Raw genomic sequence first — 25404 nt, 5'->3', positions numbered from 1 at the left:
CTGATTACCCCTCGTTTAGCTTTTACAGTACATTCTTCAAATAGTTCTAAGGCTCCTTGTTACTGACAGCTGTTTGGATCAATTAATCTTCTCCAGGTATGTTTCCATCCCTGTCCATGCTCTGCAGATACGTATTTTTGGAGCACATATTTTTATGTTACCAGATATTGCAAGGCTCAGACACCAGAAATAGTATTTGACAGGTAGAAAGTAAAGCTAGGAAGTGCGTTTCATAAGCTCTCAAACAACCACCCAAAATACATGTAGGATAATACAGTATTTCATATTCTGTAAGAAGACAAAAAAAGAGTACGACAATTTGTTTAATGTGTTCAGTTTTCAGTCATCATAAGCAGGATACTAACACTGCACTATGTCACTGACTTCTTTAACAGGTTGTTGAAGAAAGTTAACACTTTTGACAGAAGTAACTATACAAGTTAAGTTCTTCAAAATTCATGTGCCACCTTTATTAGTGTACTGACAATTGTGAAAGATGATCAGCAAGGACATTTACAAAGTCATAATGTCACTGATGTACGTTTTGTAGTTGGTGGTACAGACCTTCCAGAAACAAGACAGTCACCTTACTAGCAAAGGTAAATGGTTAACCAAGCTGGAAAAACGTTTGCCTATCTAGTTTGCATAAAATTTTACAATTATTTTTTAAAAAGCTGCATATATCTTTTGGAAAAAATATTTCTCCCCTCCACATGACTTGCTTATGTTGCTCCGCTTTTAGAACTGGATGCTAGCTTCAGACTCGCAGGTTGTGTGTGAAGACAGATATATTGTTACAGATGAAAAGCAGGTACATGCATTCCAGTTCCAAAATAAGCCGGCAGTTCAATTTGGCTTGACCTGTTTCTTTCTGTCCTGTATCTTTCACTTCAGAGTTGCAGTAGGGTAACGTGTCCATCCATGTCTGTCATAACCACAACTATTCGATGTTACAGTTACTCCTGATGTGGGATCATTTCTTTTTCTTCCCTTTCCCTTTCTTGCCTCCCTCTCCTTGCTGAAGACTTTGATCGCTACCTCCCATCTTCTGGGTTCTTGTTTTCAGTTTGGGAATGGTTTCTGCGGCATACAGCATGACTGATTTACCTGAAAATACAGAGAGAGATCATTGCATACACCTGCTGCGTTAACAGCATCCACATCATCTTCAGACAGAAACTTCAGTTCCATTTTAGATTTCTATTAAACACATTTCAGATTCAGGTTTCTGTTAAACTGGATATAAAGCCTAGGAGTTCAGTTTCCCTCCACTCTGTAGCTGGAAGTTTGGAAGGAACGTCTTTTTTTTTTTTTTTTAATTTTATTTTTTAAGCACAGGAATCAGACATGTCAGAAATCGGTATTACAGCAGACCAGAACTGGCACATCACCTGACAATATCTAAAGCATCTACATCCTTTATGTTTCTCTCTCCCCTCAACTCTTACTGGCCTAAAATACTTGGTACAAAATGACTAGGCAAACAGCTACAAGTGTTTTTACAAAGACACTGCCATCTTCCTACTGTAATATGGTTTGATTTTTTTTCCTTCTGATTAACAGTGCTCTTCAGCTGCTCTCATTTTAGTATTCTTCTTGCTCTTTCCTTAAGTTACCTGCTTCTTCAGATATGTATTTGCTTGCCTTTTACAATTTGATTCCTTGTCAAGAAAAATGCACAAGTCCAACTAACAAGAATAGCTCTTCAAGTAATTTCCAAGGAGCTGCTTCAAGACCTGCCCTTTATTGTTAATTTTTGAAAACAGACAGTAGAAAACTGAACTGGACACTCAGTGTTGTGTTTTACCTATCTGGCACCTGTAATGATGCCTAACTGATGTATGCAGAGTAAGAAAAAGTTGTGGAATTGAGCCATTTTAATATGAAATCTTCGGATTCGACTGTCAAAAAAAGGGTAAACCAAAACTGAATGGATGATTAACTCAATATAGTTATCACACAACACTCCACAAACTTCTTTTTGATTCCAGTGTTGAAGAAAGAGCACTATCAAAGACAACAGCATTTTTAAAAACTCCGCTCACTGCTCATACATGGACTTGATTTTGTTGACTTTCAGAGGTGAAGAGATTTAACGTAACATTCTAAAATTTGTTAACAGTAGAACTAATTAAACAAGCTGCTAACAAAACAAAGCCTTTCTGTTCTACTAACAGGTAAAGTGTCTAACCCAGATACTCTACTCACGTGTTGGGAACTGAGGTAAACACGGGTTGCCATCATCTTGTTTGAGCTGAATTCGTACTCTACCCCTGTACTGCACATCGCGGTTCCACTCTCTGGGATACATCTTGTTTTTCTGTCACAGGGGAGAAGAAACTTGCTTAGGTATGAAGTAATGGACTCATTTTCTACAAAAATTGTCAGGCATCTGATCTAAGTCACGGCATACTGGACTTCTGAGCAGATTCAACTCAGACCTGTGGCTCTCCAGCCATGTCATCCCCCAAGCATTTGGCCAACAGTATTTTAAATTAATAATCTCTTCAGAAAATGAAGTGTGAAAAGTTACCTCACTACAAACACAGATTCATTCCACTGGGAGAAAGTAACCAGCCAATAACGACCTTTCATTGCAAATTAAACTTTAAAATGCGTGTTTTTAGAGTTACACCTTGCAGAATTTCCTTTTATTCTACTTTACAAAGAACTTTTGAGATACTAAGATCATCTTTCCAGAATAGGTAACTAACAATAATCTTTTTATAACCTTAAAAAGTGACATTAACTCAGAGATTCAAGTTATTCTTGCCTTGCACACAGTTTTCAAACATTTCCTTCATCATTATTACTCAAAAGCAATCAAATATCTCTATTGCTACTAACAAAAACTTCTCAGTTGCAGCTTATCCTGCCTGAAACAAAAACCAAAATGATAGGAGACAAACACCGAGGCAGCTTTTTTTGATCGGTTTGTTTGTTTTACGTTACCTCTAGTAGCACATTGAATCCAACTGCTGCACACACATCTTGGATTTCTGTGGACGTGGGATTTTCAACAGCCTGTTGAAACAACATACTACTGTTACACATCTTTCAGTGGTGCACTAACTACTTATACAGAAATAGTTAGTGTTTCCCACTCCATACTTTACAGCTAGAAAAAGCAGATGGGCAAAGAGATGGCACTGCAAATAGTGACTTATCTACTGCCCTCCTACAGATTAGGGAACATCAAAAAGAATATATAAGGTATCAGTAAAGCAAAGCAGATAAGACACAATTATTTAGGACATAGGAGAAGGTAGCAGAATTGCCTAGGAAAAATAACTGAAACAACATCTATTATATTTATATAGAACCAAAAAAGACAAATTAATGACAGCAAAACTATAGCAAAGACTGCAGATAAACATTTTTGTCTCTTTTAATGTAAACTTTTTAGGCCTGTGGCAGCAGATTCATCCCATAAACAGATCTTTGACTGGCAATGTATATGCTCAAGAATTATTTTCACTTTTTTTTTTTTAAACTATTATCAGGAGAAAGAAAAACAAAACACCACCGAAACTTCCTAACCAGTGAGAAAAGCCATTTAAATTGCCAGCATTGCTCGTCAAAAATGCTATAAAGAAGGATGTGATCAAAACTATTTCCGTACAGATTGAAAACAACAGCAACTACCACATCTACATGCCACAGCATAGCCTAAGCTCATAGATAAGCTCTTATCTTTGACAGACAGCAGCAAAGAGGACAAAGCACAGAATATGGGCATGTTTCGATAAGCCAGTCATGAAGCACACAATCACAAGCTAAATATTCTTTTCCGCATCACTCTCTTATTTGGCAAATCAATTCTGTAATAGATTGAGCACATTTGGTTTTCATTGCTTCACCTTCTTGCCAAGGGTGCTGCTCACATGAAAACAGATGCCTGAACCCAGAGCTCCTCTACCAACTCGACACATTGACATTAGATTATTGTCAAACACACTGTAATTTCTAGTTATCAAGCTACTTGCCACAGGGCATAGGAAAGATCGATAGCTTTGAAATTTATTTTTGTTTTCCAATTCTTTGCTCACTACTGCACAGCAAAACAAAGCATCATATTTCCCTGCTGCCCCCAAAATTACTTTGTCTATAGGTATCCTTCTTCCTTCTGCTATTGTCTTCTTGTTGTTTAAATATGCTGGATAAATGCAGATAAATCTAGAAAAAAAAGAGAGAACAGGAAGTTTTAATTAAGTAACATCGACTCCTGACATTGTTTAAACATTATTTTCCTAGTAAAAAAAAAAAAAAAAAAGTTGCTAAAACACACAAGTTTCCACAGCAGTTTCATTTATTTTTAATACGCCGCAAAATCCCATTTCAGTTATTCAGTATGCTGCCTGACCATTTGGCAAAAATCCCGTTTGTGTGACACTACTTTTGGGGGCAGAAAGCGTACGCAAGGTGGGGATATCTGTTCTGAGAAGAAAAAAAGGGTTGTGAGGCATTGGAACAGGCTGCCCAGGGAAGTGGTGGAGTCACCATCCCTGGAGGCCTTTAAAAGACGTTTAGATGTAGAGCTTAGGGATATGGTTTAGTAGAGGACTGTTAGTGTTAGGCCAGAGGCTGGCCTGGGTGATCTTGGAGGCCTCTTCCAACCTAGGTGATTCTGTAATTCTGTGAAAAGGAGGCTGAAAAAAAACCACGTTGTTTTGACCCATTTCTTAAAACCCAGAAAGCTAAGAGAAGAAAATATATCTCATACGTTCCTTTTTGCTGAGAATTAATGGAAGTTCCCTCAAAGGGCTGTAGCACCTTTGTTGATGAGTAAGTTATAGGCAAAAATAAGATTCACTTTTTTCCTACGTATTAACGCTAGCCAGATTTATATAACTTGTAAGTTATATAAGTGAAAAAAATCACGCTTAGAGACTCGACTACGTTGAATTGAGATTGTTTCGCGACACCCCATCCTGCCCAGCACGTACGGCGCCAGCGCCCCAGTCACGCTCCCCTCGGGCACACCGAAACGCGGCCGAGGCCCTCAGGGAGAGGCCCAGCAACGGCCCGGGCGTGACGAGACCACCGAGGCCGCGCCCGGGCCCGCCACACGCCGCTTCTAACGGCCGCGCTGTAACGGCCGCTTGTAACGGCCCTCAACGGGCCCCCCTCACCGCACGCCCCGGCCTCGCCCCGCCGCCGCCCTCCCGGCCCCGGAGGGCTCCGGTCACGACGCGAGGGGCGGTAACGAGGCCGCGCTGCCGCCCGCCCGCCCGCCATTACCTCTCCTTGTCCGACGGCGAGGCGGCGGCGGCGGCCATAGTAACGGCCGGGCCTGCGCCGCTGCCCGCCCGGCACCGCCTCCTCGCGCCGAGGGGTCCCGCCCCCGCACGCCATCTCGGGGGTGTGATTGGGCGGCGGTGCCGTCTCTTCGAGCGCCGTGTCCAATCAGAGGGAGAGACGTGCACACAACGCCGGGCGCTGAGGGCTCCGCGGCGGGAGGAGCTAGCGCTGGGGGGGGGGGGCGGTGCACAAAATGGCGGCCGCGCCTCATGGCGGGGCGGGGCGGGAGCAGAGTGCAGATGATTCAGGCACAGCTGCGCGTCTCGGATACCTCCCCGATGGGAGGCTGAGAGAACTGTTCCACAAATAGCTGAGCATCTAGCCCTCCCTGTAATTTTTCTGCTTTAACAAAACGCACAGGTCTCCTAGAGGAAGTACTGGAGAGGAGGGTGCTGAGACACAGAATGTCTAGGTTGGAAGAGACCTCAGGATCATCGAGTCCAACCTCTGACCTAACGCTAGCAGTCCCCACTAAACCATATCCCTAAGCTCTACATCTAAACGTCTTCTAAAGACTTCCAGGGATGGTGACTCCACCACTCCCATGGGCTGCCTGTTCCAATGTCTAACAACCCTTTCGGTAAAGAAGTTTTTCCTCATAGCCAATCTAAACCTCCCCTGGCTCAACTTAAGCCCATTCCCCCTCATCCTGTCACCAGGCACGTGGGAGAACAGGCCAACCCCCACCTCGCTACAGCCTCCCTTGAGGTACCCATAGAGAGCGATAAGGTCGCCCCTGAGCCTCCTCTTCTCCAGGCTGAACAAGCCCAGCTCCCTCAGCCGCTCCTCGTAGGACTTGTTCTCCAGGCCCCTCACCAGCTTCGTCGCCCTTCTGGACACAACGCAAGACAGGATGGCATTTGGCACCCATCAATGAGTTACTTGGTCTGTTCAGTGTTTTGGATGATGGACAGTTTTGTTGTCTTCTATCTTTGCTCTCGTTACGTCAGAAGTCAATAAGCTGTACAAAGTACTGCAGGAAAGAAATATGAGCAGTGCAACTCTGTGGTCTCTGCAGTAGCAGCTTTCAAAAATCAGACTGCAGCTGTCCAGAAGCACAGCAGCTCTTCACAAACGTGACACAACAAGCTCAGCAGCTAAAAAAAAAAAAAAGAAAGAAAGAAAGAAAGAAAAAGGTTATGCAGAGTTGTGAAGGAAGCTGTTGATCCAACATGCCAAAGTTTAGCAATGTGCTAAGGACAGATTTTTGGAGGGTGATCTACTGGTTACAACTAACCTGGATAATACAGAGGTAAGTGTACCTCTCCAAAAGGTCATCTATTGAAAGTAATTATTTAGATGTCTATTTTTTAATAACAAAACATCTTGTTAGTACTAGCTTGATAATGGATTCCGTGTTCTTGCTTTGTACACGGTTTTAACTCTTCGTTGCACACACATGCACACATCCATTAAGTGGTTTTCCACTGAGATATCCATCACCAACATTAAAAGTTATCTCTTCACTCTGGTTTTTGTTGTTGGTATTGTTAAATTTCTCAATGTTTGTAATTTCAGAGTTACTTTTTAAAGCAAGTTCTGGTGCATAGTGGACTACCATTAGATCTCAGCTTGAGAAACACTACTGTGACTTTACATTGAAGAAGGCATTGAACGTCACCGGTTTATGGATGGCACAGTACCATCGTTGCATATTAAGTTTGCTCTCAGTCAACCCACATAGTTCAGGACACTGAGAAAGCTTTTGTGCGTTTTATTTTTTAATGTTGTTTGACAATTGCAGGCTATTTTTTTCCTTCACTTGAATTCATACAGCTATTTAATGCCAACATATTAGGGGCAATGGCTCCGCTTCTAAAACAGTATTTAAACTTACTATATCAGGGCAAAAGCTACATTGCCTATATCAGTATTTTCGGTAACAACAAAAATGATTGATTGTTTATTTTTCAGATGAAAAAATCATAAAAAATTGCTGGGAGTTTTTTGGGCTAGACTGAATCATGTGGCATACGTGACTGATGATGAGGGAAGTATGTCTTCTTTTCTGCCGATCCTATTGTTACATACCAATCTTACTTCTTGGTACTAGTATTCATAGTGTTAGTGAAGCTAACATGCCTAAAATGAACCATTAGGTACAAACATGTCAATTTAATCCCCATCATCGTTATAGAATGACCTCATTGACTATACGGCATCCAGTCACTACATTTGTTCTCGTGTCATAAGAAATACATTTCAAACTTGAGTTCTGCTTAATTCTAGCCTGAAGAATTCAGGGACAGAAGTAGGTCACAAAGCACACTAGCTCAGGCACGTTATGGCTGCATGCACTTTCCAAATATGTGCTATCCCTGACATCAGAAATTTAATAATGAAGCAATCAAAACCTGACAGGCTTTAAATATTTTAAAGCAAGCTGAAGATGCAATCGCTGGTGAGCATAGGACTCATGCATGTCTGTAGCAAAATGTCAAGACTGCAAATACTGCCTTTGCTTAATACCATGGCTCCTGGTCTCTGAAAGCTGTGCATAACTTGAAGTTATTCCATTTGTCATTACTGCTGTGGAAGGGGCAAGGAATGAACACTGCACTGCCTGCATTTCAGAGAATTTCTTCACTGCGCACACTGTCAGCAGCAAGTTGTGTGCCTAGTCAGACCTTACTTTGTTACTGTTAAGAATGTCTGGGGAAGAAAAATAGTATCATTGCCCCTGCCCCAATAAAATAAAACAAAATAAAATCAAGGGCCCTATAAAATAATGAAATAGAAGTTCAAATTGGTTTTACTAGGGAGTGGTACACTTCACCTGTGATAAATCCAAGTGCCCTGAACAGAAGTGGCACTCCAAGCGCAGATAAATGGCTTGAGCTGCATCAGTACTGCTGTGTTTCACTGAAAGGGTCATGTACAGATGTCAGTTTATTCAGACCAAGCTTACGTGTTCAGTTTTCTCTAACCCAGTGTTACACTGCATAGTCAGTCATGCTAGACATGCCTCTATAATAGGTGGACTAGTGAAGTCATTCAGGAGGCGTGTTTTCAGCTAGATGGGTGCAAGAGATCTGTAGTGGACTGCAGATAAAATGTGGAACAAAAAGGGGATGCAGAGAGGTGTTAATTGGTCCAGTGGACATGGAAAGGAAGGGGGCAAGCTAAGAAGGATTTTCTCTGCAATCTTTATAAACTAGGATTCAAAAAATATATTTTAAACTTCACTATGGGGTCTGGAAAAAAAGTGTTCAAAATGGAAGTGTACTTCATGCTTGAGACTGAAGTACAGAGAGGTGTAAACCTGGTCTCTCGAACAGAGACCTTTCATCAGCATAGAGGGAGAAGAATGCCGTCCTTAATTCAGAGCTGTAAAACTAGTATTACTTACCATGAAATTGCAATTTTCAGAGTGAGCCATTTCATTCTTGGTGTACTCCACTTTGCAGTATGTATACTGCTTTCCCAAAAGGAGCGATTATTTTAAATACAGAGTCTACTTAGCATTTTCTGGAGGTGTTCTTCCTCATGCCTGTCCTGCAGAGACAGCAGCTGCACAACTATCTTTATTAATCAGCAGAACCCTTGGTTCTGTTCATCTTGATGCTAGAAGCCCATAATCAATCTTAATAGGCTGTATATCCTTAAGATGAAAGAAAAACATCCCCAAGATTTCTAAGGCCACAGTAGATGAATATGCTTCATCTGTTTAAGTGCTGCACAAGAGCAGCTGACAATCAGAGTTGCTTTGAAATAGTCCCCGATTGTACTCTGTTCAGAGCTAAAAGTCTTGGATTACTTCACCTAGACCCATCCCTTGACCTACGCGGGGTAAATAACAACACAGAGCAGAGTCCATGTACAGTATTTCACAGAGGTACTGAGGAGACTGTCAGGCACTACATTCCCGATCGATTGTATCCAAACCCCCGTTTAGCTGGCAACAGTGGAACTGACAAAATTGAAATAGAGAAACATGGATTTCTGCGGATCTCTCATTCCTTAGTAATTGCAAGGACTATGTCTCTAACTTACAGATCTTGGTTTTACACCCAGTCGTTCTTTGGCCTTGTTCTTGCCCTGTAGAACAGCTGACAGCTGTGTAAAGTCACAGCTGTGTAAACTCAGTTTTTCAGATAAAAAGGAACCATCAATCATCCGGATGTATGTAACACAGTAACATAGTATTTGTGCTGAACTCATAGCTTCCACTTAAGCTAGAGGATTTCTGTTGGTAAGACTTCCAAATAACCTAAAAAAGTGTCAAATAATCCATCGTTTTCATTCAACTGCTCAATTATAGTAGGAACAGAAAGATGCCAACCCCCTTTCATCATGCAATGGGATTAAAAAAGAGGCTTGCAGCCATCAGTTTTTCATCTACCTGCCTGCTCTTCCATATTACACATCTGCCATCACAGACCTTAGTAACAACCTAGGTAAGATGCACGAAGCCTGAACTCTCTTTATTGTACACCCAAGATGTCTTTCCCCCTCACCCCAAGCAGCATGTTATATTGCACAGAGAATGGTTAGCAGGGACCGAACTAGGCATAAGCTACCTTCATTTGTATTAAATGTAGCTCACTCAAAATCCTGTAATTTTCACCATCCCTACTGACTGAATTACTAGCAAGGAATTTTCTCTTTCTGTGTATGAATCAAGACCTTGAAGTGTATTTTTCTTTAGACACTTGAAAAATAAGGGACCAGCTAATCAGTCCTGAAATTAGACCTTTATTTTTACTTATTTAAATGCTTCTAACTATGTCAAAGTCTAGGATGGATAGAAGAGTGCAAGCCAAGCATACGTCTTTAACTACATGTTTGTGTATGTATTGGCAATCAACTCATCTAAGTCCCTTAATAGCCTCCAATCAGAAACAAAATGCATTAGTTAAGAAAAGGCTGGAATTAAATGAGTCTGCCATGCTTGAAAGTCATGATGAAATAAGCTTCCTTGTGAACTTACTGTAAATATCAGAGATTATGGAATTACATGGTGTCAGAACTAGATTTTGTGCAATTCATTTAAAGTGAGACATGGAAGAGAACAGAATTATACTGGTGACCTGTGTGTCCTCCTCAGCCTTTTTCCACTTGGTGTTTACCTGAAACGTGGCTACTACCAAAATGAAACCACGTGGTTTCTCAGACCATTAGTTCTGATATGCTTTACCATTGCATAAGTGTCTCAACAGCTACTTTCTTTTTACATGAAATCGTATTTCTAGTACAGCAAACAGACGGCTAACTTTTAGAAATAAATAGCCAAGAAAAGAGTTCCACTCTGACAAGGTGCAATCAGGAGGAAATTTTATATAACACTGCAAGTAATAAGTTATGCATAGCAAGACTAAATTCAGAATTAGTATACTGTGAAGCAAAATACATTAGAATAGTTGAAGAAAGAATTACAGAGTTAGGATTAAAAACAGTAACGCATCTCAGGCAGAAGCAAGCAACAAAACTGAAGGAAAGAATTGTGGGCTGAGCTTGTTAAAGAGAAACAACATTCATAGGTGGGAAAATGTATCTGATCTCAGAGGATAACAACTTACTTACTTGCAGAGAACCAGCACAAGCTTTATGCATCTTAAATCCCACTAGGAAGTAGGGCACATGAGATACTCAATTTGTATGCATCTCTTGAGCTTACGACTCTGGACGGTAGCACGTTTCAGTGAGTGAACAAGCTCCCCCTATACCTTCATGAAATCCTAATTGCAATTCCATGTCCGCTCAAGAAAAGAATACTTTCACCACCATCAAAATTAGAAGAACCTCAAATATTGGAAGTGGCAGAAACTAATATTGATTTGTAAACCAGTAGCTACGAGGAAATTTCACAAGGAGTGGATTACTTGCAAAACTATGCTAAGGAGACATTATCCAGTCTTAGGAGTAAATAAAGAGCACGTCTGGAAAACTGAAAATTGACAGCAGAAAACCTAGTTATTAAATACATACTTGATAATCATCTGGGCATCACAAATTCATTGACACCTACGTTACTGTTGTGAACTCTTAAGCTCTTCAGCACCACACCAAATTCCCTTGCACTTCCAATATGTAGCCAAATACAACACATAACCATCTACCTTACCATTCAGACTAAAAACTCAACCTTAACTACATTAACATTCTCTACGATACGCTTACAGGTACAATCTGTTATTCTGCATATAGTAAACTATGAAGCAGGAATGCCATTTCTATATGTGACTGGAAAATAAAGAACTGGGGACATCTCTTCTGGTTATGCTTAAAAGTGCAAAGGAGATGGCTGTGGTAGCAGAGAGTGAACACGTTTGGGTGATATGGTAGTAAGGAAGTCCTCAGAGCTTTAAGCGCGTGGAGGAAGTCATGCTGCACGTTAACTGACACTTCACTTTTGATTCACAGCTTCATCCAAATCACACATCTCACCGAGAACAAAGCTGTCAGACAGGTGGATGAGACCTTGCAAGGCATTGCAGTATTGTTAAGTTATGTTTAGGTGGAAGTCTAGGTAGGATTGTTAGCGACATTCAGGTTGTACTTACTATTTAATGGGAGGTCTGAGAAGACTTTTGGGAGGTATCTAGTAACAAAAGACTGCAAGAGCTTGTCTACCTAAACATTTTCCAGATCATGCCTACAAGTAGTACTGTCTTCATCAGGGAAGGGATATGTCCTCTCACCCTTCAAGCCTCTTCCAGAAATCAACTAATTGCAGTAAATTAATTTTGAAGGATTTAATGCATTTGGCATTGCAAATTTAAGAATTGTTGCATACAACTTCACATATGGTAGAAAAAATCATTTCTTTTTTTTTGAGATTTTGAAGAAGAATGATTTATTTTCTAGAAACACAGACTAATGTAATACTTCTTGTTAGTTGTTAGAATTTCCAGGATGATGGACTTACCTGGAACACAATATATGTACATGCAGAGTGCTCAAGGCCATTAGGCAGAAGTTTAGAGTGAACAAGTTAGGGGTCCAAAACTTCAGTTTGCTTTTGCTGTCTCAAAAAGGGTGAAGAACAGTTCTGGAACTTGCCATATTGGCTTAAAAGTGCAAGTAATGGCTCGATCCAACCACTTTCCACCAGCACTAGCTGCTTTTCTCTTCTGCTGGCTTAGGCAGCACTTACCTGACCCTGCACGGAGCAAATTCAGCATACTAAAGCAGCACAAATCATACTACTCCCCTCATCCAGCTCTACCAAAAATGAGCTGAACTGGTCCACTGAAGGGTCAGATGAGTGCTGCTGCTCACAGTCTCAAGTTTGAAGCCAAGTCCTGCTTCAAACAATATTCCAGTCTTGCCAGGAAATCCTGGCAAGGCTGCTGACTTTCAATTTTCAATCTGGCAACTCTGACAAGGAGTTTTAAGAATTATCTTTAAAGTTTCAAGGCAAAATATTCTGATGGAGAACCGCACGTGAAAAGTAAAAGTAGATTAGTTCCCTTTTAAAGTCTGCAACACTTAGAAGAGCTTTCACAGAAATTTAGCAATAACCTTAACTGTGGCACACTGCAAGGAGCTAGATGAACATAGGTATTAAATAGTAAAAATATGCAGGGAGGTCATGTTTCCACAGCTCACATAAAGAGAACAAAACTTTGTTTAGTAAACTAATGCAAAGACAACTGCAGATCTGCGTACAAATCACAAAAGTTCTACCAAAATCTGTAGAAAGGCAGGCAGTGTATCCCCAAAGAACAGGAAAAGGAGCCTTGGCTTTCTCAGCTCCTTACTTTCCCTTGTTTTGCCTCAGCATAAGTAAGGTCTGTTGCCTGCTGCAGCAACTTCATTTAAGTAAAACCAAGGAATAAATCTTTGGCAGCACAAACCAAATCTGGCAACCATTAATCTAGACATCACTAAGAAAATCCAAGATCGAATATACTAATTATAACTATTTCCCATTTTCCCGTTTTTATATTTCTGGGATCTGTGTTTATAGTTAAGCTTAGAATCCAACTTTGTATCCTAATCACTAACATGAATCAAACATCCTGGATGTCCTTAAATATTCTAAAAGGCTCTTAACAGCTATTATGCATTTTAGATAAAGAATCAGAGACACGCAGGTCTGGCACGGATTTCAAAGGATCACCTAAGCCCATCTCTGCACGCAGGCAATATGAAATATACTAAAGTCCATCCCTATGAGATGTTTCCTAAACCTCTTTTTAGAACTTCTATAATGGAAATTTAACAACTCCCATGGGAAGCATATTTCAGTGTTTCACTACCGTTATAGTTGGAAAGTTTATCTCATCTGTCTTTGCTACAAATATAGGCTTGTTTATGAGGGTATTAAGAGAAACTTCCCAATTATAATGATCATGAAGTACCTCCAAGACTATCTAAAGAAGCCACTACAATTTTCACAGACATTCTGGTGTTTGATATGCATACCATTATTGATAGTTTTCACCTCATGTTCTTCTGATTACCTCAGTTATAAAGCTGAAATCAGAATTTCTATATAGGGATTGAGTTTACCTTTAAATTCTTAGATCAAGAGGATGTAAAGCTGGTGCTAACTGACTATCCTGGATTACATGGTATATCTTCCTATTAGTAGTTAAAAGCCCAGCACAAAGGAGTATTACATAGTTTATGGTCTTCCATTTTAAACACAAGGATGGAGTTCTGCATTCTACTCCAACAGCAAATCCTAACTTCAAACAAACCACATAATCTTTGTCTCTACTTCCTCTTTAAAGAACAGTAATACTAATATTAAAAGTCTCATGAAGATACTATACGCAACATATTATATAATAATGCTAATAGCAGAAGCACTGTTTGTTAACAGATTCACCTGGTGGTGTAGAAATACAGTATGTCTTTAAGCAGATTTGTCGAGAGGCAAATAACAAAATATCTAATAAGATGCCACTTATTCCAGAAAGGTACTTTTGGTATTGGCTTTAAATTTAATCAGAATTGACTGCTGTCTGCTGATGGTATCTCAACTCTGTTCATAAACAATGCAAATCTTATGATGAATTTTAGACAAAACTGATTCATTTCAATATCAGATTTAAGTCCAAAGCCACAGATACGATGTACTCTGCAACAGTGTTAAAGCTACCATAAAGGTAAAACTTCTCTATTTCGGGGCTTCCTGATATTAGGGCATCTTGAATCCTGAATATGAACTGTTTAGAATGCTAACTTTAGAATAGTCCAGCTGAGATACAACAAAACTGACATACCATTTCATGGTTTGTTCAGTCATGCACAGAATGGTTAATGTTTTGTTATCTTGTGTTTCTACTTTAAACCAATTCTTATCTAAATTCCAACTATATATATATATATATATATATATATATATATATTTAAAGCACAAATCTGTCTTTTCAGCATTGTTCTAGCACAAACCATATTTGCATCAAAAAGGCTTGAGGCAGCAAATGTCCTGGTTTGTGTTCAAAATTGTTTTTCCCCTACAACAGCAAATTTCTTGTCACGGAATTCTTGCTTTGTTTCCCTTTATAATTTTTTTCTAAAAAACAAAACAAAACAAAAAAAAAGCATGAAGATTTCAAATAGAATTAAAATTTCATCTTATAGTCACTATTTCACATTCTACATTATATCCCCATTTTTTTTTTTTTTTTAAATTGCTTTATAAATATTATTCTTATACATACAATATTATTTCAGGCTCGCAGTGATGAAAACAATTATCCTGTTTGGCTTCTGGAAATACCCTGCCTTTAGCCTTGTTATGCACCTGAGATGGGTGAAACTGTCTCAACTATAATTATATTACAGAAGACCTAGGGCCTGATCCTGCAGCTGTTAAGCATCCTACAACAGCTATTTGTCAGTGATAAAGAAGAACAAATACTGGAGGTACAAGGTTTTGCTGGATCAGGCCATAAATGTAAGTGCATTATACAACATATTATAAGGTGACATCTCAAAATAAAGTACTGTATTTTTATGTAATGCAGAAGTAACACACACAATTTACATATAGTAATAATTTATTCTGAAATGTTCATTTTAGTCTCTGTTGAAACATCCCCTTATTCTCATTAATAAAAGAGCAGCCATCTCACCTCAAATACCAGAATATACAACAAGTTACAGCATAGCAAAAAAATTCTACCTACTTTAAGATAAAATCTAGATCAGGTAAAATAATTTTGTTCAAGGTTTTACAGTTACACAGTTTTCTTTTTTTTTCTTTTTTAATTTTTATTTTTTTTTCAGAGCACAAAGGAAGTGTAAATTGTTACACCATAACTATCTATGCACGTTATGTGACCACAGAAATGTTATCATTACTTCAGAAAATAACCATCAGTTCCATTCATGCAGAAAAGCAGGCTGGGAATGCTTGTTCAGCAGAAACCATATTACTGTGAATTTCACAGCCACATGATTAATTATTGGTTTAGATGGACTCACAAGTACTAAAACTGAGTATACTTTTTTGCATAAATAATACCAATTCTTCCCTGATGTAGTTTAGTCAGTCTGCAATCTAGAAATGATTGGTAAAGCAGTACACTGTATCATTTCTACCTGCAATGTTCCATAATTTCAAGACAAGCAATATTTAAAGATTATGGGATGGGAAGCTAATTAAATACATGTTAAACATACTGTACAAATATACTTGCATTAGCAATTTTATTTCAAACTGTCAATCAGGTATTCCTCCAAAATATTACCAGTGAAGACAAAGTATACTATCAAATATGGCTTCCAGAACAAGGACTCTCTAACAAGAATCAAACCTATTTACAAAAAATAAAAACAACAAAAAAAAGCAATCCCCATTTTTCTTAAGTTTCATTCGAAACAAAAGTTCTAAGTAGCTGCTATATGTAATACATCAGTTTTATTTTGTGATGTATTTAAACAGAAGTCACCAGGTAAGAGCCAGAGTGGCGCTTCGGACTCTGAGTTCCACTGGAGTCTGTGTTTTCAGATTTCGAGTCACGTTTCTTTGTGCTGTTGTTTACCGGTGTCGGTATCTGCGACGGCCGAGCAGAACTATTGTCCACACTACTCTTCCTACGGCTCGGATTGTAGTTGAAAGGAGTAACTCTTGCGGCTACAGCACCGATGGGGGAGCTGTGTTTGCTTGAACTACTGGAACTGAATGGTGTACGCTCGCTCACAGTACTCTCATTATTTTCTGGTGCAGGAGCAGGATTAGTCTGCAGAGGTTTTGTTTCAGTGCCTTTCTTGTCTGGACTGTCTATCTGAAAGAAAGAGTTCAGACGGTTTTCTAAACCAACGGTACGAACAGGAACACTTCCATTCCCTGGATTTTGTTTTTCTTGAATCTCTTTAGAATCTTTGCCATTCACACCCCCTTTCTCTGAAACACTGTCAATAACAGGGGGAGTATTTCCAGTCGGGGACCTTCCAGATCGAGGATTGTTAATTGGGCAGTCCTCAATCCTCACCCACACATCCTCTGTCTTAGAGACAGCTGGTGCCATCTGATAGATCAGGGTTTTGGAATCAGAGCTATTTGTGGCACCCGAGGAAGAATGCTGAGGATCATTCATTATCTGGGGAATTTCATTTTCTTTTATTTTTCTCCAAGTACCTTTTGCTGGTGCTTGGCTTTCTTTATTTTGCTTGTGTCCAGACACAGAACTTCCGTGCTGCTTCTCATCTTCACTTTTTGCCTTCTCACTGGATTCTGAAGAAGCTGACAGAATCGAGGAAGAACTTCCAGTTCTTCGCCAAGTGCTTACACGAGGAAGTGATGAGGAATGCTTACTGTGTTCACGTTTCCATGTTCCTGATCTATTGACTGGCAACCTAGATGGACTTTCAGAGTGAGAACGAGCTATATCATGACGTTTTGCTGGTCTCCCATCATATTCTACAGAAGGGCTCAGATTAGGGGGTAATTTTCGCCAACCGCTAGTCTGGGCAGTTGAATGAGAGGACAAAGACATATCAGGAAGAGAAGGACTTAGAACTGGGGTCTGTAGCTGGGACCTTGTGGGAGAATCTGGCCTGGAAGGAGACAGAGATTCAAACGAAGCAGACTCTTCCAATTTCCGTCTTAGAGTTGGACTTGGAGCTTCTTTAATAAAAGTTGACTGGCGAACAAGGACAGGTCTCTCAGATCTGTCAGATTCACTTCCGCTAGATTTTGTGGACGACATTCTGGATAGGTCAGTCTTCTTGTTTGATCCGCCACTGCTGAGAATTTGGTTTAATCCTTTTGAAGCAGACTCACTTCTTGGGATGCTACTGCTACTCTTCGGTAAGGCAGTTTGCTTAGTAAGGTTTTGTTGGCTCATCTGCCTTCCTGGTGACGTGTATGACATTCTGCCTGAACTTGAAGATTTAGTTGAAGCTGTGCTAGGAGATGATGTCCTTGGCAACTGAGACAGTTTGTTTGGAGGACTTATACCATTTCTTCCTGGTGAAATTGAGTTTCGTCCTGGAGATTGCAGAGGCCGACTTAATGGCTGCTGTTGAGGTCTAGAAGGAGTGGAGTCTCTAGATCCTGATCTAGAAGGTCCTTTACTTGATCCACCCTGGTTCAACCCTGAAAGTTGCCTAGTTACAGGAGCTGGCTCAGGTTTTCCTGATGACTTGACACCTCTTGGAGAGCTAGCTGAACTTTGGCCTTCACTGGGACTCTTGGAATTTGCGTTTTTGAGTGGGGCACCTTTTTTGGAAACAGGACTAGTACTTGAAGAACTATTTCGAACTCCTGGAATATGAATCATTGTCCTACCACGTGAAATTGAAGGCACGCTTGTTTGTTGGGGTTGCTTTAACTGGCTTGAAACTTCTGAATTGGAGCGAGCTTTTCCTGTAATCATACTTTTATACACTTTTTTCCCTCCTTTGATTCCCTTATTTTCAGCTTCTGCTTTTTTAGACTCCAGTGTACTTTTCTCTCCTGGCTTAAGGATTCGTGGACCTTTATTACTAGTAAAAGGTTTTTCTTCTTGGTCTGGAGTAAGATGAAATGGTGACCCAAGGGAAATACCAGATTTTAATGAAAGGATAGAATCAGAGTCTGATGAAGCTTGCCTAGACAGTGATGCAGCAGCTGCAGCTTGATGCAAACTACTAACTATAGAGTTCGCACCTTCTTGTATTGCTTTCCAGTCAAAGTTCTCTGAATCAGGTGAGAAACCATGTTCTGAATCTGGCCTCTGTATCTCTCTCAAATCCAGTGTCAAATCTTCTGCCAATATACCACCTATATTTCTGGAATTATTTTTTTCACTTTCGCTCTTTATCCTTGATGGTTTTTTCTTTTTAGGCATGGCAGAACTAATGCATTCCTGCAAAAGGTCATCTTCGGAGTCAATACTAAGAGAACTCAGAGAGCTGTTTCTAGAGAAACATACAGGTGTATCTTCAACATGAAATGATTTGGGTGCATAACCAGAAGTCTGTGGTCTGTTTGGTTCTATCTGTGAATCAGGAGCCTCAGTTTGCTTTGCAGGTTCTCCTTCTTTGTTGTTATTGTTTTCTTGATCAATATCACTAAGGGAACTAAGAGATGAATTGCGAGAAAAACAAACAGGTGTGTTTTCGATAGCAAAATTCTGCATTTTCTCATCTGTAGCTGCCCCTCTGTCTGGAATATCTTTAGTTGACTGACAGAAACTTTTAGGCTGGCTTCTGCTTGTTGGGTGTTTTTGACAAACTTGTGTCCTGTTGGTTGATTGCTGATTTGAAGCCTGTTCCACATTAGCGCAGTCTTTAGCTTCTATTTCCTTTGCTTCTTTTCCTTTTCTTAATTCTGCCTTTTCCCTTGAAAGGTCAACATCATCATCATCAAAGTCTAAAGAACTTAGGGAATCATTCCGTGAAAAACAATATGGAGTTCCCTCAATAGGCGTATAATGATGAGGTGAATCAAATGCAAAGCTTCCTCTTACACGCTCTTCATTATTTGGAAGTTTGTCATTAAAATCTCTCGCATTATTTTTAACGTTCTGTTTCTTTGGGTCTCTGTTCTCTGAATAGCTTCTTTCATTATTAATATTGCTTTTAGGCTCTGTGTTTTTTCTTACACGTGCTCTGTATTCATTGTTTTGGGGAACAGGCTTTACAGGTGATGTTGGCTTCTTCTTTTCACCTTCCGATTGGTTTTTGTTACTTAAAGATGCAGATGCTTGTTGAATTTGATCCATTATTTTCTTCACTCTAAAAGGTTTGTGACTTTTTCCTTTTGGCATAGCTGAGTTAATGCACTCAGCCAGAATATCACCCTCTTCTGTTTTGTCATCATCCAGTCCTGGGGCAGTCACAGTTATGCTTTTTGCTCTCTGAGAGTCATCTGTACTCCTACCTTCTGTAGGAATGGTGTCTCTCTTTTCAAATTCCCCTGACTCTGCCCCTGTACCCACGCTGTCTACGTTGGCCAACTCATTTGGTGGTGATTCTATTGTAAGATCACTTAAAGATGTAGCTGTTGAAAAATTTATTGGTGTTCCCTCAACGCAATACACCCGCGGCATATCATCACCTGGTGTAAAACTAACGTGCTTTTGGGATTGCATTCTGCTCTGTGAAGGCATAAGCTTGTAAACTGGTAGCTGGCTGGGCTTTCTGGCTACAGGAGGAGGTATTTTTGGAGCAGATGCTTGAGAAGGCTTTTTGGCTTTGCGTGAAGACTTTGTTGGCATTGCAGAAATAATACATTCTTCCAGTATTTCAATATCATCATCATCAGAATCATCCAGAATGTCTTTTTCTGCTTCAGAAGGCTTCTCTGCTTTCTTCTCTTGGTTATCCTTTGTATCATCTGACTCTTCAGGTTCTGCTTCATTTCCATGTTCGTTTTCATGTACGGGAGGCATTATTCTCAACTCTACATCTTTCTGTATAAATGGCTCATCAAGACTCAGAGCACTCAGGCTAGAAGAGCAAGAAAACCCATCTGGTGTACTTTCTGTGGCAAAATGTAGTAATGTATCAGCATCTGGCAGTACCTGAACTCTCTGCACAGCTGCATTTACAGCTGCCTGTCTAGGACCAGGCTCTCTCTTTTCTGCACTAGGTACTTTACCTTTAGCTACATCTCTTTTTACCGGAACGCCTTGAGAAGGAGGTGGAGTTTTACTTCTGCTTGGAGGCATTGTTTGTCCTGGGCTGTCTGGAAGATCACTTGGACTTATAATGCCACTTACCATTCCACTGCAAGGCTCACTTTGAACCGAACTGGCAATCGAACGGCTTTCAAAACTATCCAGGGAACTTACAGAAGTACACCTGCTGAACATCAGAGGAGTTTCCTGCACATAATGTTCTGGTGGGCTTTTGGGGGTTTGTGCACCACTCTTTGAGGGAGATTTGGCACCTGAAGAAAACTCAACAGCTTTATGTCTAGAGGAGTCGGAAGGAGATAAGCTAGAAGTTGGAAGTCTACTGGATTTTGTTCTGATATGTTGTGATGTTGATGTGATTTCACTTACTGAGGCTTCTGCAGATAGAGCCCCACTGTTTTCCTTCAGTTCTGCTATCTGTAGTGTATTATTAGCATCTGCCACACGTGTGGATTGATCACGTCCTATTTCATCTTCAGCTGATGACAAAGATGACAGAGAGCTACACCTTGAAAAACATATTGGTGTATCTTCCACACAGTAAGTTTGTATAGTTTCCTGATTAATAGACGGAGTCTTACAGGAGGCAGTCTTTTGAGCATGACCTCCTCTGCTCTGTGCAGAACTTGGGTGGAGCTGATTCTGTCTCTTTGAAACAGCTGAGGGGGCTGATGCGTTCCCAGTGCTTGAGGAAATACGGTCAGTTTTGGTGCTTTGCACTGAAGAAGTCTTAGAAAAAGTAAAAGATGGCTTCTGAGAAGAGGGAGGAACTTCTGTTGAGTATTTTAGACTATAATCAATGGGCTGATCGACATGATGTTCCTCTTCATTGTACTTTATACTGTAATTGGTTGGTCTGTCTTCCTCTTCGTGTTGTTCCTCCTCGGAGTAACGCTCACTGTAGTTGGTTGGCTTATCATCATCGTAATCATCAACCTGGCACAGGGACTGGTTTACTTTCTGATTCATTCCAAGAGTTGAGCCTACTCTGTTCTGATCTGAACCATTGGATGCTCTTGATCTAAACGAAGAAACGCAATCTTGCTGTCCAAAAGGTGACTGGTATTTCATATGTTTATCATCTCCACTCTCAGTGTACACTGGGTAGGCTGCACTTTGGCTCCTTGACTGCCTTTGTTCATTCTGTTTCATTTCATCATCTATTATATGCTTAGGCCTTGCCCATCTTTCATTCTGAGAGGGGCTCTGCCTTCCAGAATTTAGCTGTTCGTCCGAATACTTAAGACTATAGTTAATAGGAGTGTCTAGCTCTCCATCATTGTCATCCATGTGATTTGCACTGTGTATCTTATGTGCCAAGTCAGCTGGATATTGACCGTAACTACAAAACTTGCTTTCATCATCTTCAGAATAAGATTCAATGGAAGGCTTCATTTGGCCTCTTTTACCATAGCCATCACTGCTGCTTACACTATTTAAACTATCGTTTGAAGCTCTCTTGTATTCCATTTTTGCGTAAGGCACAGGACATGTCCTGCTTGAATTCTCAGGTTTAGGGAAGTATGTACTTGAGTGAGTAAGGGCGCTGGCTGCTCTCCTCGGGGCATTTCTGTCTTCTGTCAAACAGTGCATTTCAGAAGTGGAACTAGAACTTCTGTCTTCTTGTGGAATATGCATGCTTGTTACTTCTTCCATAACTTTGGCAATTTGAGCTGCAGCAGTAGAAATTTGCATTCCTATTCTCTTAGAGGAGTTCCCAGTGTTCTCTGTAGCCGGATGATAGGTATTTAAACCTACTGCTCGATCCCTGTCAAGACTTCTGTCTTTCTCAGACCGACAATTTTCTATGTTTCCTCTACTGGAAGAAGAGGAGCCAGGCAATACTGTAGTATTTAAATATGGTGAAAGTACAGTCATATTACCAGTATTAAAACTTTCTGATCTGCATATTGCATCATCATGACGACTAGAATCCAAAACATACTCACTGTATATGTTCTGCTTATGTCTCTGCTTATTACGGTGAGATGCTTTTGGGCTTAAATTATCAATATTGTCAAAAGTCTCTGATAAATGCTGAGCATCTAATTCTGCTTCCAGTGCCTTTTGTTTTCTAACATGAAGAGATGGTAAGCTTGATCCTGGAGACATAATATTAGCATCCTTATACTTTGCTGGCCTGTTTGCCATGAGGTTTCTTAGAGCTGCAGCGCTGCCCATTGCTATCATCTTGTGTTTTGAGTGGATGAGATTTTTGAGCATGCTGACTGCTCCCATGTCCCACAGTGCCTCCTGATCCTTTGCATTTCTTGCAGAAAGATTCCACAGGGTCCCACATGCATTACTGACTATCGTCAAACTGTGTGACTTCAAGTGTTGTAACAAGGTTTGTAAGCAGCTGTTCTCTCGTAAGATTTGCCTGGTGTTAAGTAATTGAAAACAAAAAATCAGTAAGTGGCATTTCAAATGAATCAGAAATAAAACAAAAACCTACTATGCTACAGGTGAGGTTAGTCCTTTGAAATGATGAGTATGAATTATCTGGTGCAAATCTGTCTTATTTTTCCTCTATTCATATGGAAATCCATCCAAATCCAACTGATCAAATACTAATACGAATATGAATCACTTGTTCCCACCCTACACTCCCTGTATTAAATATTTTTCCATTCCAGGTTGTTTCCTGTACAGCTTAGCAATTTTCTCTTTCCTGGAAAAGTTTCTAGTACCGTTCATTATTTACAAGCAACAGATTTGATATTATTGTATATTCCTGTTATCTGAGTGGAATACGTGCCTTACCATATTCATCACAAATTATTGTATTTGATTACTGTTCTTAATGAATGCATTCCATTAAGATTCAACATACAAACATGCTTTTGGTACCACTATACTGTAAATTGTCAGAAAATGTATACATACCTGTGGTCCTCATTAGTAGCAATTAAGCTAGAAACATTTCTTAATATTCCTCCTCCGCTTTCTATGATGGCTAGAGTGTTTGTTTGGCTCCGGTATGTGAGTGTGCCGACTAGAAATGCAAGAGCACCATCAACAGCACATATATCGGCTTTGTTCTCAGTACAATGTGCTGACAAATTCCATAAGGCACTCAAAACGCTTTTTAGGGTTGATTCCTAGGAAAATAAAATGATAGAATTAGAAAAGTTTCCAACTGTTGAACACAAGCCCTCAAAAATACTTAAGTTAGCTTCAAGGACTCTGTCAAAGATCTGTCTTTCCAGTTACCACTGATGCAAAGTGGAACCAAGAATAAACTGAAATAGTAATTCCTATTGAACCTGCACAGTCTGAAAATACAGCCCAGAGATAAAAACTGCCTCGCTGATTCTAACCTACATTTGCAAAGAAAAAATTCATTGATCATGGGGTATTTTTTCCCCAGTTAACTGCAGAATTTTATTTTTGCTTGGATGAAATCTCGTGTTGTATGTTAAACACCCAATATTTTGTTTTCTGTTTTCCTATGCATGTCTCTATTTCTCTAGTTTTCCTCACAAACACTCATAATTTGTGATTTAATTATGTTCCAATTTCTGATTTCTGAGCTGGTAAGCTAGAGACATATAGCACTGCACACACCAATAATTTTCTTTGCTTCTCTCTTACCATCAGCTATGGATTTGCTATTGCTTGCCAGAAAATTTTGGAATTATGAACCGCAATATTTGTTAGCTGCCATAATGGTAAAAATGGTTTGAAGATTAGCTGGCAGAGGACTCTGGGATGGAATATAATTCCGTATGATTGCAGGAATTATACCAAGAATATATCCAGAAAATGGCAGAAGTGGAAGTTACCTATTCACTAAATCAGAAGAGGTTGCACTGAATTGCAAAATTATAAAAAGTGCCTATTAGAACAGCGCAGCTCATGAAACTGAAGAGCAAAAGCTGTCAACTCTCATCAATAAAATTATATACCATTAGTTCTGAGTTGACATTGATATGTTGTGATCTGCTGCCCCATTAACTCAAAGCAATTCTATTCAGCAATTTCAATTGCTTTGAGTTAGGTAACTTTAATTTAGAAGTTACCTAAAACACCCCAAGTATTTGATCTACGACTTCTATCAAGAAGGACAACACTTTTATTCTGTATAGAATAAACAGAACATTTCAAAAAATTTATCTTTTAGTTATTTATACATGATACCTTCTTAACTTCCAAAGCACATTCCATCAATGCTTTCACACTCCCAACTTCTCGTAGTGTCTTCTTACTGTTTACATCTGCTCGCCAGGACAAGTTCCTCAACACACTTGCAATGACCTGCAAACCATGAAAGAAAAATATTATACATAGATGCATATAAACAGGTGTATTTTATATATGTATGTATAAGCAAGCATATATAACAGTCTCATTTGTGCCAGGAGAGGTTTAGATTGAACATAAGGAAAAATTTCTTCACAGAGAGGGCAGACGGGGCTGCCCAGAAAATGGTGGACTTCCCATCCCTGGAGGTATTTAAGGTATGTATGGAGGTGGCACTAAGGGACACTTTAGCGATGGGACCTGGTAAGTCAGGTTGATGATTGGACTTGATGATCGTAAAGGTCTCTTCCAACCTAGATGATTCTGTGATTACATAAGAAATATATATCTTATTGCTTACGACATTAAATAAAAATAATTTAATATTTAGTAATTTTAAACAAGTTCCCAACCAATGAAGAACAGTTGTGCGTTCTCAGCTCTGAGGATCACTCTACACACTTCATAAATACTGTTTATTTTCAAGATATTTTCCTCTACAGCACAGGATCAATAGGAAGAGACACTTGTGTCACACCAAACACTTTGCTCATGCTTTGGCAGTTTCTCCGGGAGGTGCTGCTGTGGAGAGCAGGTATGTATGTACGTACTAAAAGTACAACCTTGGCAAGTCAGATACAGGTTTTTTTTTTTTTTTTGAAGAAGAGCTTCCTCTACTACGGTCCCCCTATTATTAACTTTCTGTTACTGTAGAGGAGCCACAATAACGTGTTAACCCTCAGTCCACTAGCACTACCATAAGTAAGCTGAATTAGAGAATCTAGGATCACTTTTCTTGAAAATTGGATTTCCACCAACAGACGAGGATCATACAGAC

General features: G+C 39.8%; 2 protein-coding genes across 5 annotated transcripts in view; both read right to left on the bottom strand.

The window, feature by feature from the left end:
- Positions 1–445: 445 nt before the first annotated feature.
- Positions 446–5324, bottom strand: SRP19 (signal recognition particle 19). Its single transcript, XM_082784307.1, has 5 exons — positions 5242–5324; positions 4101–4176; positions 2953–3024; positions 2209–2320; positions 446–1107 (listed from the first exon to the last, which is right to left on the bottom strand). Exons 1-5 carry the CDS (start codon positions 5277–5279, stop codon positions 974–976), a joined length of 432 nt encoding a protein of 143 aa, XP_082640433.1. The 5' UTR covers positions 5280–5324; the 3' UTR covers positions 446–973.
- A 9819-nt stretch (positions 5325–15143) lies between these two features.
- APC (APC regulator of WNT signaling pathway) overlaps positions 15144–25404 on the bottom strand; it is an 89480-nt gene continuing 79219 nt past the window's right edge. For all 4 annotated transcript variants that reach the window (XM_082784224.1, XM_082784226.1, XM_082784227.1 and 1 more), the window contains 3 exons: positions 24465–24581; positions 23211–23425; positions 15144–22704 (listed from right to left, as the gene is read on the bottom strand). In XM_082784224.1, the coding sequence (XP_082640350.1) occupies positions 16137–22704; positions 23211–23425; positions 24465–24581 (6900 nt within the window). In that variant the 3' untranslated portion in view covers positions 15144–16136. The remainder of the gene's footprint in view (positions 22705–23210; positions 23426–24464; positions 24582–25404) is intronic.

Source organism: Aythya marila (assembly GCF_965140915.1).
Source record: "Aythya marila genome assembly, chromosome: Z".
Taxonomy (NCBI): Eukaryota; Metazoa; Chordata; class Aves; order Anseriformes; family Anatidae; genus Aythya; species Aythya marila.
This window is presented reverse-complemented; position numbering and strand designations above follow the sequence as displayed.

Coding starts and splice junctions, on each gene's coding strand:
- SRP19 (XM_082784307.1), bottom strand. CDS start 5,279: ATGGCCGCCGCCGCCGCCTCGCCGTCGGACAAGGAGAG. Junction 4,177..5,241: donor TCGCCGTCGGACAAGGAGAG/GTAATGGCGGGC, acceptor TTTTTTTTCTAG/ATTTATCTGCATTTATCCAG. Junction 3,025..4,100: donor GAAGGATACCTATAGACAAA/GTAATTTTGGGG, acceptor TTGTTTCAACAG/GCTGTTGAAAATCCCACGTC.